This window comes from Cydia splendana, chromosome 6 (genome assembly GCF_910591565.1).
Source record: "Cydia splendana chromosome 6, ilCydSple1.2, whole genome shotgun sequence".
Taxonomy (NCBI): Eukaryota; Metazoa; Arthropoda; class Insecta; order Lepidoptera; family Tortricidae; genus Cydia; species Cydia splendana.
In genome coordinates this window covers 23,367,755-23,387,740 of record NC_085965.1, presented here as the reverse complement: position 1 = coordinate 23,387,740, position 19,986 = coordinate 23,367,755, and the positions used below count along the sequence as shown (strand labels likewise).

The window sequence follows — 19,986 nt, the reverse complement described above, 5'->3', positions numbered from 1 at the left end:
TGAGATTCAAATGTCACCGGCAAAACAATAACGGCGACCTTTTGCCCTTGCGTAACTTGGGGCTCCCTATTTCAAGCTCGCAACATTCTTGCTTTACCCGGGCCACTTACATTCGTAGTTTTACTTAGATTCTTAAAATGTGCAAAGGTTTTATTTATTCGCAAATTCAGAGCGCAAGTGGGTTCGCGAATAGATTTATAGATGATTTATGGTAGAAGGGTACGCGAAAGTTCGAGGTTCGCGTCCTTTGATATGCGTCAAGAACTTGACATGACTTCGTCTTGAAAACCATCAACATGGAGAACCAAAGAAATGAGAAATTGATATTTTTTCTGTACCTTTGGAGAAAAACATGAATGTCAGGATTGTCAAGAAACACACATGCGGGTTCGCTTATTTGCATGATTTTATTTTATGGAAGTACGAGTAAAAAAAATATTTGGGCCAAAAACGTGAGATATGCAATAAAAAATATTTGAGTCAAAAACGTTTGGGAAAACTGGCGTCTTTGGACAATACGACAGTTTACGACTTCGGTACATTTTACTAAGACTAATCACACAGATTTTAAGGAGTAAAAGGTAGGGCCAGGCCTATAAGGATCAGGCAACAAAATTAGGCTTCAAAGTCCCTTTGTTCTGATATCCGCAGGACGTAACAGTAAACGTATCACACTAAAGACACATAAGCTTAACTCACACTGAAAAAGTTTTTTCACGCCACTGTTCGGAAATGTGGCAATAGATGGTCTAAAACCAAGCTGGAAAGTAGGCAATAGCTGTAGCACCTGAACCACCACTACTACAATGTTTCATTGTTATCAACATCTGTCATTGGTGATGGTTCGCTACAGCAATGAGTATTATTAAAAACATAAAAATCAATAAAAGGTCTTTTGTGGCGCAACTTTTTCCTTTAAAAATAAAATTAGGTTATTTCAAGGACCAATTTCTTGTTTAAAAAAAAGACATGTCAAAACCATTCATTCATTCAGTCAGTTCATTCATTTCACGCTTAAGGCGTTTTTTTACTTTTGTTGCTGTTTGTGGTTTTTTACCATAAACGCTTCTAAAGGCCGTAACACACTATCGCACCGCACCGCGACCTTGGTGCGATATCTCTTTCTCGCTCTCACTTATGGGTGCGACGCACCAAGGTCGCGGTGCGGTGCGATAGTGTGTTACCACTTTTAGTTTAGAGTCGGTATGAAGCAAACAACAGAAAAACGCCTCTTAAAAGTGATAAAAAAAGTAAAAAAGGCGGGATCGGAAAATACTGAATTGGATAGTGTAAATTGTGTTTGACTAAAAAATACGAGAAACGCGTGTCTACGCTCGCTATAAAAATGAGTTCTTCTAGTGAAGAAAATTATATTCTTACGCTGACGCCTACCGAAATTCAAGAGACAACACAGGTAGTGGCTAGTAATTTGCTACCAGAGAAATCGCGGGCAAATACTTATAGTTATGCAAATGTTTTCTTATTTCCTCGCAGTAGTCGTGAAAAGCACTATGTAATGCCTCGGCCGGAAACGCTAAAGATGGACTCGTATTATTTGAGGGCCTCCACTAACGTGTCGGCCCTCAAACTCACTCGTCCATCTTTTAGCGGTTTTCCGTCCTCTCCTACAATGTACTATTGGACCCATTTGTCTTATATTGTTATGTAACATTCACATGAATTGCTCATAATTAAGAAACATTGTAGCCTGGTGGACTGCCAAACGACATATATTTGCGACAAAATAGCTCTAGAATGTTCGCCATACCATACGCCAGTTTTGGCTTATTGGTTATGTCGCCAAATTTCCCGATTATTTATAATGTTTGACGTAAACACGTCTGGAGAGTAGCCAGTCGCCAGGTCGCCAGTCACACCATACTATTTGTTAAAGTGTGTACGTTTATGATATTTTTTTGGCGTAGACATTCGTTTTATTTTATTTTCTTTACGTTTTGGTTTTTGCAGTTTACGTGTTTATGTAACTGCTGTTTTTCGGATGATAAACGGGCCATTATATTTAAAGTGGTACCCTACGTTGTTTTATGTTATTTGTACTCAGAATCACGAGCTCTTTCGATCCTGAAAGAAGAAAAAAGTATCCTAAGATTTTTATTTCCACTCCGTTACCATTTTATACCAGTTCATAGACTTTGCATGGCTATAACGGAATGGAAGCAACAGAAAATGTTAAGAAAAATCGGGACACTTTTTGCTTCTGTTGGGATCGAAAGAGCTCATGATTCTGAGTAGATGTAACATAAAAAAAGTGTTAGTAAATACACATATTTTAAAATGGTCCAACAAACGAATATAACGAATTCAACAAAGCTCGAGAAAAATAGTTTTTGGGAAATATTTTGAACTATTACAGAATTCGCGAAAGTTTTTCATTTAAAATTTTATTTTATTATCCAACAGATAAAATTGCCAAATACCTACATAAATAGAAGCCGAATACCAAAGGAAACATTGTACTCAATAGAAAACCACTTCCCATTATGAGTTCAAACGTCAAGCTACGAGCGCTACTTAGACGTTCGTCTATAAATATACTGAAACTCTTATTGTGTCCCAATCAGTAGTGCAGAAGCGATTGGGCACTTTGGGCATCCGCTGCAGACCTGCCATTATTCTGGCTTCCTCTGACTAACTGGCTTTCGTAACCATATACGTTTGAGTGGGCTGATTTTAAACGGCGAATTTTTGCTTTTGCCTAGGTAAAATGGTGTCGTTGAACGTATGAATAGAACAATTACAGAAAAATGTTTGGACTTATTCCATTACTCGACTTGGATTTCGAGTTTCAAAAGCGCTCTCTGGTCCCACAGATCAAGGTGGCATTTGCTTTTCTTACTTCGTGTGCCTTTTTATTTGAAATATATGTCTATGAAGTCTTAAGGGCCCTCGGTGGCGATAGGGATGTTAGTTTGAATCGAAAAGGTTTCTAACGTGTTTTTTTTGTTTCCAGCATGAGGTCACGTCGGGTGCGCCGAGCCCGTATGGAAGCCGGGCGAGCTGGTGACCCCGCGCAGAGTTGCCGCGCCCCGGCATGGACGCGCCCGTGTCGCCGCCGCCGCTCCGTGGGCCGCTGCAAGCACCAGCCGGCGAAACGGCGCCCCAACCCGGTCTAGACCCCGAGCCTCCGCGGCCCGCGCCGCGCGCGCTCGCCCCCATCCCGGAGAGTGAACCGCTGCTCCGCGTTGACAGTGTCCCGCGGAAACCGAACGGGAGGACGCTCCACGTGCAGTTCGACGCGCAGTCGCCGCCGGCGCCCGTGTCCGATAGTGGTTCCAGCTCGTCGAGCTCGTCCGACGACGAGGAGCTCTCGTTGGCCGAGGCCCGCCCGCCCGACGGCGGCTGGGGCTGGGTTGTCGTGTTCGCGTCGTTTATGGTTAACTTGATCGCCGACGGCATCACGTTCAGCTTCGGCGTATTTTTCCCGTATTTCTTAGAGTATTTCGGAGAAGGTAAAGGAAAGACGGCATGGATAGCCGGCATTTTCATGGCGATGCCGCTCCTGTCGGGGCCCATCGCCAGCTTCCTGACGGACCGGTACGGCTGTCGACTCATGACTATATTCGGCTCAATATTAGCGGCCATCGGATTCGTGATATCGGCGTTTGTAGAAAATATGGAGACGCTGTTCCTCACGTTTGGGATCATGGCCGGATTTGGACTAAGCTTATGCTACGTGGCGGCGGTAGTGATCGTCGCCTACTATTTTGAGAAGAAGCGATCGCTCGCGACCGGTATATCGGTTTGTGGGAGCGGGATCGGTACATTCTTATTCGCGCCGCTCACCAACGTGTTGCTAGATGAGTACGGCTGGCGGGGGACGACGCTAATCCTAGCCGGATTTTTCCTAAACATGGCCGTTTGTGGGCTATTATTCAGAGATCTTCCATGGACAACTACGATGAACGCGGAAAAAGCGAAAGAAAGGAAGCGAAAACGAGAAAGAAAGCGGAACAAACGTTTCGGTTCTTCAGCAGACAGTTTTTCAGACAGCAAAAGCAGTGCTGCCGGTTCCGCTAAGATAGCTGAAACAGTAGATGTCGAAGCTGTGGCGTCCCCTATCGTACCACAGTTCAGTTCCTTAGTAGACTTGCCAACATTCATGACTGGAGGAGAGAGTGTTTCTTTAGAAGTGTTCGAGTTAATGTCCAACAAAGGTCGCGCTTATGCGATTCTCGCCCAGAATTATCCGGGAGTGATGCTTCCTTCGAGAAGCTTCAGCGACAGTGGGCGTTTGCATGAGCAATCCCCACCGAGGGCTTTAATGTCTCCTGACACTTTATCCCCTGGTGCTTTGTCACCTACATCAGCACCCAGGACTCAAGAAAACCGAGAATTAGGCGACAAGACAGCTCTGTCTCTCTGGTTAAAGAGACAGGCCGCTAATACCGGGACAACAGGAGTTGTGAAGAAGCCACCAGCGTTCTTGAAGGACTTGAGGATGCATAGGCATTCGCTGACGTACAGAGGCGCCATGTTGAATATCAACAGGTATCGGCTCCGAGCGTCGTCGTGCCCCAATATCTTCAGGAATTCTATGACTACCATTGCTAAAGAAAAGGTAAGCAAATTTGGTTTTTGATGCTTATAATACGTTGGGAAGTACATTATTTAATGGTCCAAATTTATAAATCACTGCCAAGGCGTTGAATTTTCAAATTCTACGAGAAGTTTAGTGTTTAACTTCTTACTCTAACTGTTTACCTGAAATTAATTAGTATTTAAAAACGATTACTTATGTACCATTTCAAATGTAAGGAACATGCGGTGCAAAATGTTAAATCGTAAAGTTTGTTATGTTTACTTTTCACATGATAATAACAGGAAAACAGCTGTTATGTTCTGTGAATACGTTGGTTGTTTATCATCCGATTAACAAGTGCACTACATTTAAATATATTAAGAACGGGTCACTCACGTATTTTAAGTCGATAAACGCTCGTGTTTCACTCCGTACCGAGGAGTGTAATCAGGAGCTTGCGTTTACGGTGACGGACCGGCGCAGACTGCGGGCCGCAGCCCTCCGCGCCCGATGACTGCGGAGTGAAACATGTCGAACGTTTTTCGACTTAAAATACGTGAGTGACCCGTTCTTAATATATTTAATATGTCTGTGTCTCACGGAATTAAAAGTGCACTACACTACACGTTTTATACGTATGTACTAGGCATAAACTACTGAAAGTTAAATAATGTAGGTGTTCGTCGACGTACGATTGTCATTTTGGCTAGGCCCCCTGAAGCTTAACAATTCTAACCCCCTTTTCCCCTTCCAGCTCCAATGGTACGCCGGCCTCTGGGACTTCTGGGACCTCGCCGTGGACGTCCTCGACTTCTCCCACTTCAAGAACCCCGCTTTCCTCGTGTTCGCGTTCTCGAACTTTCTACTGTACATGTGGTACGATGTCCCGTACGTGTACATCGCTGACAGCGGCATGAGCATGGGCTTCGACAAGAACGAGGCGTCCATGCTGATCTCTATTATTGGGATTTTGAACATGTTTGGAGAGGTGAGTCATAAATAAAATACCTTTTCTCTTTTGTGTTGAATTTCGTTTTTTTTACACTTTATCATCATCATCATAGTGGCCTTTTGGTGATCCAATCTTGGATGTAGGCCTCTTCCCTCTTCTTCCACTCCTGTCGATCTTGAGCCCGATTCATCCAGTTTTTTACACTTAGTGGAACTCAACCAGATTATATGTCATACCTTCAAGAAGCTTAAGCTGTGCTTTATCTGTCGGGGTTATAAGAGTATCACAATATACAGCGACTAAGTTATATATTTGTATATCATGAATCTATAATTCTTGGGGTTAGTTGCCAGAACAGTAGACTTCCATCGGCCGTGGTAAAAAGCCAAGTCAACGCTAGAGCAGTGCAAGTGTTATATTAAACTTCTATGAAATGATGACGTATAAATAACACTAGCACTGCGTGAGCTATCAAAAACGTTGCAGAATTATGTTGGTGTGACTCTAGGAAGATCATCATCATCATATCAGCTCTTTATCGCCCACTGCTGAGCATAGGCCTCTCTACGAGTACGCCACTTATCCCGGTCCTGAGCCAATCTCATCCAGAAGTGACCCGCAATCTTGCGAATGTCGTCCGCTCAACGAGTGAACATGATGATGAAGAATTACAACTACTTAAACACATATCTATTGTAACAATGATGACACAAATCATTTATCTAAAACAGTAAGTTATCTTGACCCGCTCCAATCTGTCGCGACGTGATACGCTGATAAGAGTTGATAACGATCCGGTTTTATCCTTTTAGATATTCTATTTTATCGTACAATTGCAGGAAATAGGGCTATCGTTTACTAAATAACTATTAAGTAGTAATTACTAGTGGTTTAAATATAGAGGAAAATAATACAAGGAAAGGCGCCAAATAAAATGCTGTAGGTAAAAAAACTAAGCTAAGTTTACTCTTGTAGGTATGTACGATAGTGATAGACTTTGAATATAATTTTTTTAAATCGTACTACAGCAAGGTTAACCTAACCACTTACCCCCTTAGCGCCACTTTCACCATCCCACTAACCCGGGGTTAACCCGTTAAACCGTCAACCCAGTGTCAAATTGTACTGGTAACCATGGTAACTCCAGGTTTAACCGTTTAACCCCGGGTTAGTGGGACGTTGCAAGTGGCGCTTATTCATATAACTTTACGGGCCTGATTTAAGAGTTAAATTATGTCTTATCCCTTTCTTACAAGTACACACGTCAAAATGACAGATAAAGACATACGATTATTAGCTAATTGAGGTTTGTAGCGCGTTTATGAATAACGAATGTAATTAAGAATATGATATCAGTTATTGCAAACGTAATCATTGGAACAATTACATATGTAGTCGATCACTAATAAGTAATTAAAAGAGTCAATACAAAGTTTCAAGATATGTCCCTTGATAATAAATGTAAATATTTAATTTAGATAAAATATTACTCGTATAAGAATTTAGGTCAAATACCTACAAGGCTAAACCGGAAATACAACACAACGGGAAAGCACAAAAACCTTAACACCCCTTTGAAATGTCTAAGAACCACAGCTAGAAAACCTGCTTTGAAATAAAAAAAAAACCGCATCCAAACTGGTTCACCCGTTAAAGACCTACGGAGCGTGCCACAGACAGAAACACACACACACACACACACACACACACACACACACACACACACACTCGCACGCTTGCAAACTTATAAACACCCCTGTTTTTGCGTCTAGAATTAAAAACTAGATTTATGAACCAGTTTGTATTTTGAAATCCCCGTTTTTATTTTATTTCTCATAGCTACTACTTAACTATTTATCAAATAGTAGTCAGGTTATATAACAGACTCGTGCGCATGTCACAGCTTAACTGATAACGGGCTCATAAACTGGGATCGCAGTGTAAACCGCGCTTTATTTGCCCAGATAACAATACGGGGACAGATTTAAGGGAACAATTAAAATATTTGTTTGAGCGTGTAGTGTAAATATTTGATGTATTAATTGAATGAAAGTAAACTTTTATTTGATGAATCAAACTTACATTATTTGATGTCACAATGTAAGTTTGATTTGTCCTCCCATCGTTGAAGCGATGCTGTTAAGCAATAATGTGTCAACCCACATTAATTTTGCAATAAGGTGTCAACCCAAAAAAATGACGCTTAAAGTTGACATTTTATTGCAAAATTAATGTGGGTTGGCACATTTTTGCTGAACACCATCCCTGATGTTGCTAGATTATTTTACTTATCTATTATTTTCTGATTTCCAGATACTCCTGGGCTGGGTGGGCGATTGGGAGTGCGTGAACCCGAGCCTCGTGTACGCGGCCTGCATGCTACTATGTGGATTCGTCACCTTCCTCATGCCGTTACTGCCCACATACCTTGGACTGGGTATGCATATGACTACTTCCATGTCGCTGAATGAATATTCACTCGCTACCCGTCCTTTGACTTCTGATGAGAAATCGACGAAATAATCTTTCCAAAATAACAGACAGTTTATGATTTTCAACATCGGTTTCACTTAACCTAGCATATTTGTAATATTAAAAGAGTTTCCTTGATTTCCCATCATCAGATCCTGACTTGCCATGGCAGCTATCTATGCGAAAACGGGTAAAAACCAACGAATTAATAACCTCCTCCTTCGAAACCTTGAACTCTGTTAACAAGTCGCAAAGTTCAAATAGTTATAGATCTCGTACTAAAGATTCCTTGACATTTCAGCGTCAGCATCGGGTCTGTTTGGGGCCTTCATCGCGGCCAACTACTCTCTGACGTCCATCATACTGGTGGAGCAGATCACGTTGGAGAAGTTTACCAACGCGTACGGCCTGCTGCTGCTCATGCAGGGCGTCGCTAACCTGATCGGACCGCCACTAGCAGGTGAGAGACCTAACATAGACCTAACAGACATCAGGTCTACTCAGCCAGCTATGTCCATCATCCTGTACGGCTACCACCAGTTTTGACATTGACATAACGCTCACGTTTACGTAACTTACTTTCTATGCATCTCGCTCGTACTCGCATATGCGAGCAATAGTGGAAGCGAGATGTACAGAAAGTAAATTACGTAGACGTGAGCGTTATGTCAATGTTAAAACTGATGGTAGAGGCTCTGGTGGAGCAGATCACGTTGGAGAAGTTCACCAACGCGTACGGCCTGCTGCTGCTCATGCAGGGCGTCGCTAACCTCATCGGACCGCCACTAGCAGGTGAGAGACCTAACCTAGACCTAACAGACATCAGGTCTACTCAGCCAGCTAAGTCCATCATCCTGGTGGAGCAGATCACGTTGGAGAATTTCACCAACGCGTACGGCCTGCTGCTGCTCATGCAGGGCGTCCCTAACCTGATCGGACCGCCACTAGCAGGTGAGAATTCTATTATGGTCATCCCACATGATTGTCTAGTCTAGTCTTTCAGTCATTTGCCCAAAATGCCCCATCATTTCAACCTTGAAGACATCAGGACATCACTTTGGAAAAGATTATCCAAGTTCCCCAACCTCATCGAACCCCCCTATCAGGTAAGATGAGATGGGAACTGTATCAGCAGACTTACCTTCCTTTTTAAATTACCTAAATGGCCAATGTCATTTTAATCTGGGAGTCGACACAGAAAAAGATCTAGGAAATCGCTGATCTCTTGAATCACGGATGTCATACCCGATGACCGCGAGACGAGCGCTGAGTACGCGACGCGCAGCTATCGTGAACGCTGCTCAAGTACTGTTAGTGCATGAAGATCTAGGCTTTGTAAACTTATATTAGTTCGCCAACAAACTGCCGTGCAGTTCGCCAACAAACTGCCATGCGAACTGCAACAAACTGTCATGCAGTTTGGCGGAAAAATATGTGTAGGTAATGGATATTGCTGTGTATTTTTATTGAGTAAATAAATTAAAGAATATATATATGGGCCTGCCTGTATTAGAGCTATGCTATTCATACATCTATTTTCCTCACATGACTTGCCTTGTACACATGTTAACTTGTCATCATCTCATTCCAGGGTGGGTGTTCGACATGACCAACTCCTACGACCTGTCGTTCTACATGGCGGGCGTCTTCATCGGAATATCCGGCATCGTCCTACTCATCCTGCCCGTGTACACCCGAGCTCGCAAGTACAACGAGATGCGGAAACCCCCCGCAGAAGCTAAACAACCCCCTGATGAGCCTAAAGTTAATGGGGTCATTAAGCAGAATGGGAAATTAGGCGTCTAAAAATTATTAAATTGTAGGATTTTTACCGACGCTTAAATGAAACCAATGGAGTCAAGTAGAATGGAAAAGCTTGGCACAAAAACTACCTTAGCAGAAATTATCCGTGTGATTGTGATTTTAAAATGACAATTAATATGTGACGTTTTCAACCAAAAGGTACCTCATTGTCGGTTGTTCATAAGGTTGATTTCAAATTGAAGCTATATGGAAATAGCGCCTTATTGACAACCAACAATAAGTATCCGTTTGATTGAAAATGGCACATACACTTGTATGAAATGAGATTCTCGTAATGTATGTCCAAATGGATAGCCGCCATCAGATTATTTGAGCGGCCAAGGTGGTCAAAAACATCTGAACAAGCACTTTAACGCCTTGAGATAAGGAAATTGTAAAATGAAACTTGGTCGTTGCAAGATGCTTAGTGCAATTGCATGTTTAATGTAGAAAAAAACTGATTACTAGACTTTGAACCCCAATAGATCAGAAGGCCTATCGCGAAACACGTTCGACGTGTTGCCTCCCTGTCACACTTACGTACGAATTTACAAGTGCGACAGAGGCAACAAATCGTGGTTCGTTGTCGGCCCGCTTCTGTAGATTAGAATTCTGGATCCCCCAAATGCCTTGATCATATTTAAGCAATAATTGACCGAAATAAATATAAGTATCGAAAGAGAACGGTCGCCTATAGAGATATCGGAGCGGCTAAGGCGCTCACAAATATCTAAACACGTGTAATGCTTTACGGCTCGGCCACGATATTGCGCGACTGGCGACGGCGGCGCCGGTAATCATAGGTGGGTACGAAAGGTCCGATGGCTGTGTCTCGCTCCATATGGTTGCCGCCGCCGCCGTCGCAAGTCGCGCAATGTCGTGGCCGAGCCGATGGAGTGAGTGTTCAGATATTTTTGAGCGCCCGGCCGCGCCGATATATCCGATGGCGACGAAAGTTAGATAATTTGTGTTGTAAACGAACAATTACTACCTCGTCGGTGTCTTCAATTGATGTGAATTAGATATTTAAAAGGAAATTAGGTGTTTTTGTGAAATTCGAGAAAAATGTATTGCTTTGATTGAAATGAATGGGATTAACCTTTTGGACGCCAATGGCTGATATGTCAGCACCGCAGGTCCAACGCCAAAGACGGATTAATCGGTCACAGACCACAGAGCAACATAGACCTACGTGCATATGCATAAAGTTCAATTTCAGTTTTGACACTTCGGTGACGTGGCGTCCGAGTGACAGCTTTTGTGTTTGACACGGCGTCGAAAAGTTTAAGGCCAGAACCAGAACACACCGTGCGTGCGTAGACGTGCACGTCTATGTTGGAGCCGTGCACGTGCACGCACACGTTGCGATGTGTGCCGACTCATAACACATTCAGCTCTGAATTCAGTGTCTGCTGCCCCTAAATTAAGTATAGAACAGCGACAACATGTAGAACATACATTAATAGTTAATTACGATACAAGTGCGAATTACCTATTCGCACGTGTATCGTACAACGTTTCACAGTACATATGGCCCTTTAAATTTTCGATGTAGTTACGTAATGTGCTTATTTTAAACACAGGGTGTCGTAATGGAGCATCAGATGTCCAGTAACGTGGTTTTTACAGCTAAACTAGGTGGCGCTGCACGTTTTGCAGTATTTGGTTTATCAAAATGATTCCATAAAATTTACGACAGAGTACAGAGGGCCTAACGCGAACCATGTTCGACGTGTTGCCTCCCTGTCACTCTTACGAACGAATTTACAAGTGCGACAGAGATGCAACACGTCGAACGTGGTTCGCGATAGGCCTTCAGCATCTACTATTGTTGTTAAACCCTAACGAGAATTTGAGTAACTTTAGAATACGTCTGCGGGCGGTTGCGTCTAATTGCCACGACTCTCCCTACATTTTGTATGGGTAGCGGCAATTAGACCGCAATTTTTTGAGAATGTATATGCTCTTAAACTGCCTACTACCAATGGCCACATCTAATAATTTTCTGTAAGCATCACACAAAAATCACATAAAAACAGTAAACACAAAAATCACATAAAAACAGCAAAAGTACAGACTTTTGTTGTTTACGTCAGATGTTGAGGTGCCTTTGAAAGGCGCACAGAAAAATCAATTGACTCAATGAATGACCTGGTTGTTACCATTTGTTGCCACCAAGTTTTTACCATTATTACCAACAAAAACACAAAGGTAACAACTTTGTGGTAACAGTTTAAAATAACCCGTTAATATCCGTTTGAATGGAAATGTTTTTGTGTAATGTTAGATTAGGAATTGTAAAAGATAATATATTAGTAGGGAATCAAATTGCGTAGAGTAAAAACACGAACCCCCTAGTTTACAAATGAAAGTGATAAAGAAAGACAAATGTAGGTTTAATATATACCTTTAAAAGGCTATTTTTGACTAAATAACAAGAGATTGAATAAACGGCAAAACTTCGAAATAAATAAAATACAAACTAAAGCTTTGTATAAGGCACATACATAAATGAATATTGTATAATAAAACCCGCTTAAGAAGATTCTTAAGCGACCAAAAACGCGTCTGAAGCGGGCGTATTAACCAGGATTTTTGACAACAAATGGACCAGTGTAAAATGTTATCTGACAAATCGATCCATCGTATTAATTTAGCCGTTATGTAATATTGTTCGCTTATGACACGAAATAGAGGCCTAGAACAGCACTGACACAAACATAACTGACTATGTATTATTATCTTAGAAATTATTATTGAATTATTATAGTTCGTTCGCGTTAAGAATGCAGTAAAATCATCATTGTCCGGCCTAGCCAAGCTCGTAACCAATCAAATCGTTCCTTATTAGAAATTCAAGTTCACAGTGACCAGTTGAAGGCATACTTTCGAATTAGGAACGCGTTGATTGATGATGTTGACAATGATGATTTTACAGCATTCTTAACGCGGACGAACTATAGTGCTGCGTGACATTTAAATTCAAACTAGTTACTTATTCTAAAATAAATGACTTTAATAGTTAGATTCTTAAATTAGAGTCCTTTTAATGCTAAAATGTTTAAATGTCACGCAGGTCAAAAACCTTTTGGGTAATCCTACGAAAAGTAACGCGAGTCACACTTTTCATTAATGATACAAAAAATCGTAACAAATTAAAAAAAATTAAAACATTAATAAACAGGTCTGTAGCGAGTTTGTTTTGTTACCTTTATTCCCGATGTTTCGACTCGGGTTTCGCTGGTCGTGATCTTGGATAACTGATATCCCAGCGAAATGTTAGTACAGATATTTGTGTAACTACCCGACGAAAAGTCTATGAAAAAGTTTGGGTAGACATCATATTTTTAAACCACTCACTACACAATATTATATAAATATTATGTTCATTATTGTGAGTAGCGCCGAAACGTCAGAAATAAATTTAATAAAATAAATATGCGATAGACCCGGGTATAAATATGTTTTAATAAAGTAACAATTATTCAAAGATAAATTGTAGTCAGGCAAACCAATTTGTCATTAGGAGGTACGAAATTCAAAATTAAACAACTGTACCGATATTCGGAACCTAAGAATAATATTGAGAGTGGCAACACTGTTGTCGGTGCTTCATTTACTACTGACGAATTGGTTTGCCAGTCTAAAACATTTATTCACGAATAAAAATATAATTAAATGGTGACTCGCGTTTCTCTTGTTGTAAATCACCCTTTTATCCTATTAAATCGTAATTTTTAGCTCCAAGATTTCGAGGTTGACTAAATTTGAATATTAATCTATATTTAAGATAAATATCGTGATATTCACGATAGTTCGGAATTGCTATTTATTAACGAGGCTTGTAACGAGAGGCTAGAGGTGTTAAAAGTATTAGGTTTAAACCATTTCCGAGAAAATGCACTGCCACGGACGTAATCAAGGAATATTAATAACATTGCTGTTTTGAAATACATGTAATGTAGACCTTTTACTGGCTAGTTCATTAGTTTGATACTAAATGTGGCTCTCCATTAGAGAAGGAATGGTTTATGCTTCAATAAGGACCTTTCTAACAGAATTTCAGATAAAAAGGACCTTATTGCACTTTAAGCATAAGGGATCCTTCTGTGATGGAACGCCACAAGTGATCTCATATACCTTGCAGCTGATCCTTATAGAAAAGTCAGGTGGGGTGATGAAAATATATCTTCTCTTGTATCCAAAATATTAAAATGACATTCCGATTGGACAAATTTTCTCAACTGATCTGTCATTTTAGTTCATTATTTTGCCTAGGGCAGAAAAACAATTTGATAGTTCCAATTTATTCCTTGTCCCAAGGTTTTATTTACTTACCATATATGTAATACCTGGGCTATATTTAACACTGACATAGATTATTAATGTGAAAATGAAAATAAATGAATACTTACTTGGTAAAATATAACAAAATATTTGTTGCAGTGAATACAGATATAAGTAGGTACATACAGTATTTATTGAAACACTAAATATTTGTGGCTTTCAATCACTGAAGGGCTCTTATGCTTCAAGTGCAATAAGGTCCATTTTATCTGAAAATCCAACAGAAATTATGATAGAAAGGCCCTTATGCATATGAAACATATGGGCCCTTCTCTGTGGAATGCCACATTAAAAGACTATCTCCTTTTCATAAGGATTATTGTGGTTAAGCTGCAAGTTTTAAGATATCATACAGAATCAAAAGTCCTTCAAACTATTGCTTATTTTGGATTTTACTCTTAGGGATAAGCAGCTTTCGAATGCCCTTGGGAAAATCTACAGGTAAAGTTATTGCATAAAACTGGCTAGCACAATCTGTCAGTCAACAATAAAAAAAAGTAAAAAAGTGACATTATGATTTTGTTTGCTTATGCCCTAATGGCCAAACTATACTGTCCAACTCATAATTATTGTGCAAACTTTGTTTCTTTAAGGCTCTTCTACACGAATGGCCAACGCCGGCCAATCCAAGGGACGCATTTCGTCGTTGCGTTTACCAAATCTTATATGTGCGAGATCTTAATCAAATGAATTAACACCTTATGTATTTTGTTGCTAGGTAACTATTTGTCAATCAAAAATCGAACACATATCAGCTTTGAAAAGCGCAACGACGATTTATGCATTAGAGGGAGCAAGTGATATTGCTATCTCAGTCTACCGCATGGCTGCGTCCCTTGGATTGGCCGGCGTTGGCCATTCGTGTAGAGGAGCCATTATAGTTTGATAAGAACTGGAAGCCAGAAAAATATACTTTGTCAAGCCGTCAAGTAGCAAAGGCGGCAAATTAGAAAAATGTTGACGCGAAGGGTCGGTCTTCCAGACAAAATTTGGATTTCGTGCTTTTTCTACTGACAAAGTGGGTCTTCCAGAGTATAACTTATATTGCAAATTCAATAGCTTTTCCTGTAGAATTACACTTTAAGACGTGGATTATCTTAATATCTAGATAGTAACAATCGGAGTTTCAAAGAATATAATTCTCTTAGGATTTAAACTTAGTAAACAATCACCAAAGACTGCCTCACGTAAAGAAATCAGTGAATAAAGATCTTCCCATAGAGTAGTAAGTAGGCTGAACGGAGCTCCTTGGCCCGATGACCTCTTTTCTATGGTCTTATGGGCTATTTTCACTAGTTACCACCACGTTGTTACCATTGGTAACACTAGTTACCACCGCGTTGTCACCATTGGTAACAGTAGTTACCACCAAAGTGAGTTGGTGTTCGGGTAGACCAGGGTCAATGAAGCAATTTTATGTTTAACCGCCTGTAACTATTTTATTGTTACAGTTAGAATGATATGCGCCTATATTTTTAAAGGTTATTTATTTTGTAATAGAATTTGTTTGAAAGGCCTATCGCCCATGGTTATGTTCAGTGTCCCCGGTCTACCCTGACTACTGGGAATTATTTTTCTCAGTTGTTACCACTGGTGACATGTGTGAAAAAAATCCTCAGTTATCATATTTAATTACACAAACGGGTCTACCGCGATATAATTTTAACCTTACCTTACCTCCTCGTCCGGTTTTTACCTTAAATCCTCAGTTTAACAACAACCACTGGTAACAATTTGGTGGTAACTAGTGAGAATCCCATCTTTGGTAAAGAAAGCTACGTTCGGCAAGATTCGATTTTTGAGTAGAGTATTTTAAATCGATGCGATCAGATTTTTAAAATATTTTAGTTTTTTCTCTTATTTCGTTTTGAGGTTTGTGAAGTTATTGTTTTTATAAAATTTTTTGAAGTAATGTTTAATATTTGTAACGATCGCATCGTAGCGAGTATAATCGAATGTTAATAAGGATAAGTCATGAAATCAATTACCAAAAATAACATCATTTAATTCTTCCTTAGAATTAGATCTTTTATCGTAATTATACTTTTTGCGATATACGTCATTTAAATCACTAAGTTAATCCGAAAGATACCAGATAATGCACATTTTGAATAATCATGACAAATTATAAAGAAAAATATGTTATTTGTGATATTCGTAGCGGTTAGAAAATTAGTTTTAAGTGACATGAAGAATTATGAAAATATTTTCTTGCCAGAAATGCAAGTTGATGAATATTGGCTACCGCGTGTGATGATGGGAACTTACAACATAAACACAATTTTCAAAATATTAATTAAAATGTATGAAGTTGACATAATGCCCGCGACTTTGTCTGACTACATTTTATACTTTCGACCCAGTTTTACCTTAGGGGTAGAAGTTCCCAAGTTAAATAACACAACTGGATATATTAAAAAAATGTGTTAAAATTGCTGTTTCATCATCATCACAGGCGGTAGACCAAAAAGTTACATTCAAACTATTTTTACCTATACAAAAACGTTGCTATGATGTATACCAATGATGTCAGCAGAATGATAAATAATAAAATTGATAAAATTAACACTTAGATTGCCGCTTCTATATACCTATTCATTCATTGATTGTATTAGATTTGTGAACAAATAACTGCTTCGTATTTGACAGCTAATCTAGATGGCGCTGTACGACTCCGCATATCATGCAAGTCGCAACTCTGGCTGTCAAAAGTAGACGTTTGTTAATTGTATTTAGTTACAACTAAACATAGCGTACAGCGCCATCTACTCCAGTTGTCCAACTCGGGGGCTCGATTTTTTCTTAGATTTAATACACTCTTATCTATTAAATTCAAGGATTTTTTTGGCGCAAAGTATTGGCCTTTTTCATTAAGTTTCTCTTTTCCACAAAGAGACAAAAAAAGTTTGTTGCCTATTGTTCAGCAACCGTATGTTTAGTCTAACAATGTTTTTTTTTCTGTTCATATCATTGGTGGAAAGCGTGGAAACATCACATTCGTTCTAAGGAAGGAAGTTAAGCGTCGTATAAATCTGATAGTAGGCTAAGCGCACACGGCTCAGCCGAGAACTTAGGTAAGCTCCATCTTTCTCCATTATGATCCTACTTTCCTAACTGGTTCTTGGTATTAATATTCGAATAACTAAGTATATATTATTAATTATTATTTATATAAAATTAAATCGAAATTGTGCGAATACTTACTTAAAGTACTTTTCAATTGAAATTTACAGAGTAGACTAAACGTAACAGGTACATTATGTGAAATTAGTAAGTACGAAATACATTAAACATTGACTTAAACTTGATTAAAGCCGAAAAACTGTAGTTAAGGCGATATTTTGACTAAGGGGTCATCCATTAATTACGTCACATGAATTTCAAGGTTTTTTGACCCCTCCCGCCCTCCTTGTCACACTTGGTCACATTTGGCAAACCCCTCCCCCCCTGGTGTGACGTCACATTTTTTCAACGAAATCGGCAAATCGAATTAAGTATTAATTTTTTGTCAAAATATTAGTAAATTTATAACCCAAAACTGATTATGAAAAAAAATTAAACTAATAAAAACGATTATCGTTCCAAAAACTTGTTTTTGAACTGTACAGTAAATAAAATGATTAAAATAAAATTTTGGTTACTGATGAAGTTAAAGTGACGTCACAAAGTTTGTGACTCCCCTCTCCCCCTTGTCACAACATGTCACATTTTCTGGACCCCCTCCCTCCCCCTAAACGTGTGATGTAATTAATGGATGACCCCTAAGAACAAGTTAAACGACCACATTGTCAGGGCTTTTTCTATAGTTTGTGCCGCCGTAGCCCGTGTGGCCGCTTGGCATCTGCCGCGAATGTATCTGCTGTAACCATGGTCACTTTATTTCTTATATTGTCTATTTCTGTTTATGCTTCAGAATAAGTTTTAGTGGAGAAAGATAATTTAGAGCCAAGTTATCCGCCGCGATGCAAGCAATATGAGAAGTGATTGTTTTAAAACGGGTATACAAATGTATTATCAATGTGTTGCACTCTGTTAATGTGTGGGTGTCCCTTAGTAAAATTATTTTTTGCATTTATTCGGTGTTTTATTTGTAATCCTACCTCTAATATTGACATAATGGTTGTCCTGTTTCATCATCATCATCATCATCTCAGCCATAACACGTCCACTGCTGAACATAGGCCTCGCCCTTGGACTCGTACCTACCTACCTACGCTTAAATTGAAGTGGGTCTATGGGGAAATAAATTATCTGAGGAATGACCCGTGGGCCCATGGAAAGTTTCGTATTCAAAAAGATAACTTAAAACTGGAGCAGTGGGTCTACGGAGAAAAAAACCGGGCAAGTGCGAGTCGGACTCGCGCACGAAGGGTTCCGTACCATAATGCAAAAAAAAAACGAAAAAAAAAAAGCAAAAAAAAAACGGTCACCCATCCAAGTACTGACCACTCCCGACGTTGCTTAACTTTGGTCAAAAATCACGTTTGTTGTATGGGAGCCCCATTTAAAGCTTTATTTTATTCTGTTTTTCGTATTTGTTGTTATAGCGGCAACAGAAATACATCATCTGTGAAAATTTCAACTGTCTAGCTATCACGGTTCGTGAGATACAGCCTGGTGACGGACGGACGGACGGACGGACGGACGGACAGCGAAGTCTTAGTAATAGGGTCCCGTTTTACCCTTTGGGTACGGAACCCTAAAAGTCTTAGTAATAGGGTCCCGTTTTACCCTTTGGGTACGGAACCCTAAAAATTACCCGTGGTCCCCCTGTGGTACCACGGTTAAAACACCCAAAAATCGGCCCCCAGTGCGTTAAGGTCCTCACGAAAGAAACTTATCGATACAGAGCATTACGGCCCAATGAATCTGGAATTTCCTGGATTCAACGGGCATTAGTACCTAGTGAACTTTAAAGGGCCGTCACAACACAGCTTGGTCGACGTGGCACTCAAAGGCCCACAACACTCCAATAATAATAAAAACTTATCGAACCTGGAGGCCAATTACCTACTTCAAAAGGTACATTTGATATCTGGGGGAAAGGTAAAAGACATAATTTTGATGTAAATATGTAGGTACCTAAGCTTGAATTGACATTTCAACGACGAATTAATTCACGATTAGCGTCGTTAAGTTTGTTAAGTAAGGCTATTAAAGTTTTGTTAAGGTCCATGATGAGTTCAATGGGAAATTGAGGAAATCACCAAATCAATCAAATCTTGATGGATTCAGATCCACACCTTGAACCTTGAACCTTGAAATGGGTACCTAAGTAGTTTCCAAAATGTTTAGTGACATGACTGGCTAAACAGGTTGAGAATTCATCCCCTTGGGGAACAATGGAGTACTAAACATTAATTAAGTATCATCATATATATAAAATTGAAAAACCAGAACGGGATAAAAAACGAGGGAAGAAGCGAGATGGCGCCTTACAAATTTCTAAAAAAGTTTTTGACACGTTTCTCGAATACGACGCACGTATGATAAGAAAAACCTGTTCAAATCAATTATCTACATATGGGAATAGAACTAGAGCATAAAAACTATCGCTTCCGATGCGTATTTAATTTACAATAAGGAAAAGAAATTTTCATAACAATCTTCATTTTACGACATCGGCCATTATCGGCAACTCTCGGTTGCTTTCGTTTGGCGGTGCTACAGATTAGACCAAATAATCCGTAAGTTAAAGTAAACTAAATTATGTTTGTCATGTTGGTATACCGGTATTTCTGAGTTTTTTTACACGAAGTAAAATAAAAAGTGCTGTCAACCTCAACCTTAGTCTATAGAGCCCATACGAGTGATTTATGTCATATATGACTTATCATTCTTATCAATCAAAGTAATTACTATATTATTATTA

The 19,986-nt window shown here is 39.7% G+C and overlaps 1 protein-coding gene and 1 long non-coding RNA gene across 3 annotated transcripts in view; one reads left to right on the top strand and one right to left on the bottom strand.

Moving 5' to 3' along the window:
* LOC134791782 (monocarboxylate transporter 14-like) overlaps positions 1-12,211 on the top strand; it is a 58,705-nt gene extending 46,494 nt beyond the window's left edge. Inside the window, exons 2-6 of the mRNA XM_063762938.1 lie at positions 2,972-4,579; positions 5,295-5,528; positions 7,806-7,929; positions 8,266-8,424; positions 9,556-12,211. Coding sequence (XP_063619008.1) covers positions 3,053-4,579; positions 5,295-5,528; positions 7,806-7,929; positions 8,266-8,424; positions 9,556-9,770 — 2,259 coding nt within the window. The 5' untranslated portion in view covers positions 2,972-3,052 and the 3' untranslated portion in view covers positions 9,771-12,211. The remainder of the gene's footprint in view (positions 1-2,971; positions 4,580-5,294; positions 5,529-7,805; positions 7,930-8,265; positions 8,425-9,555) is intronic.
* The window catches only part of LOC134791808 (uncharacterized), a 118,452-nt gene that overhangs the window by 35,172 nt on the left and 63,294 nt on the right, over positions 1-19,986 (bottom strand). The gene's annotated exons all lie outside the window — the stretch shown is intronic.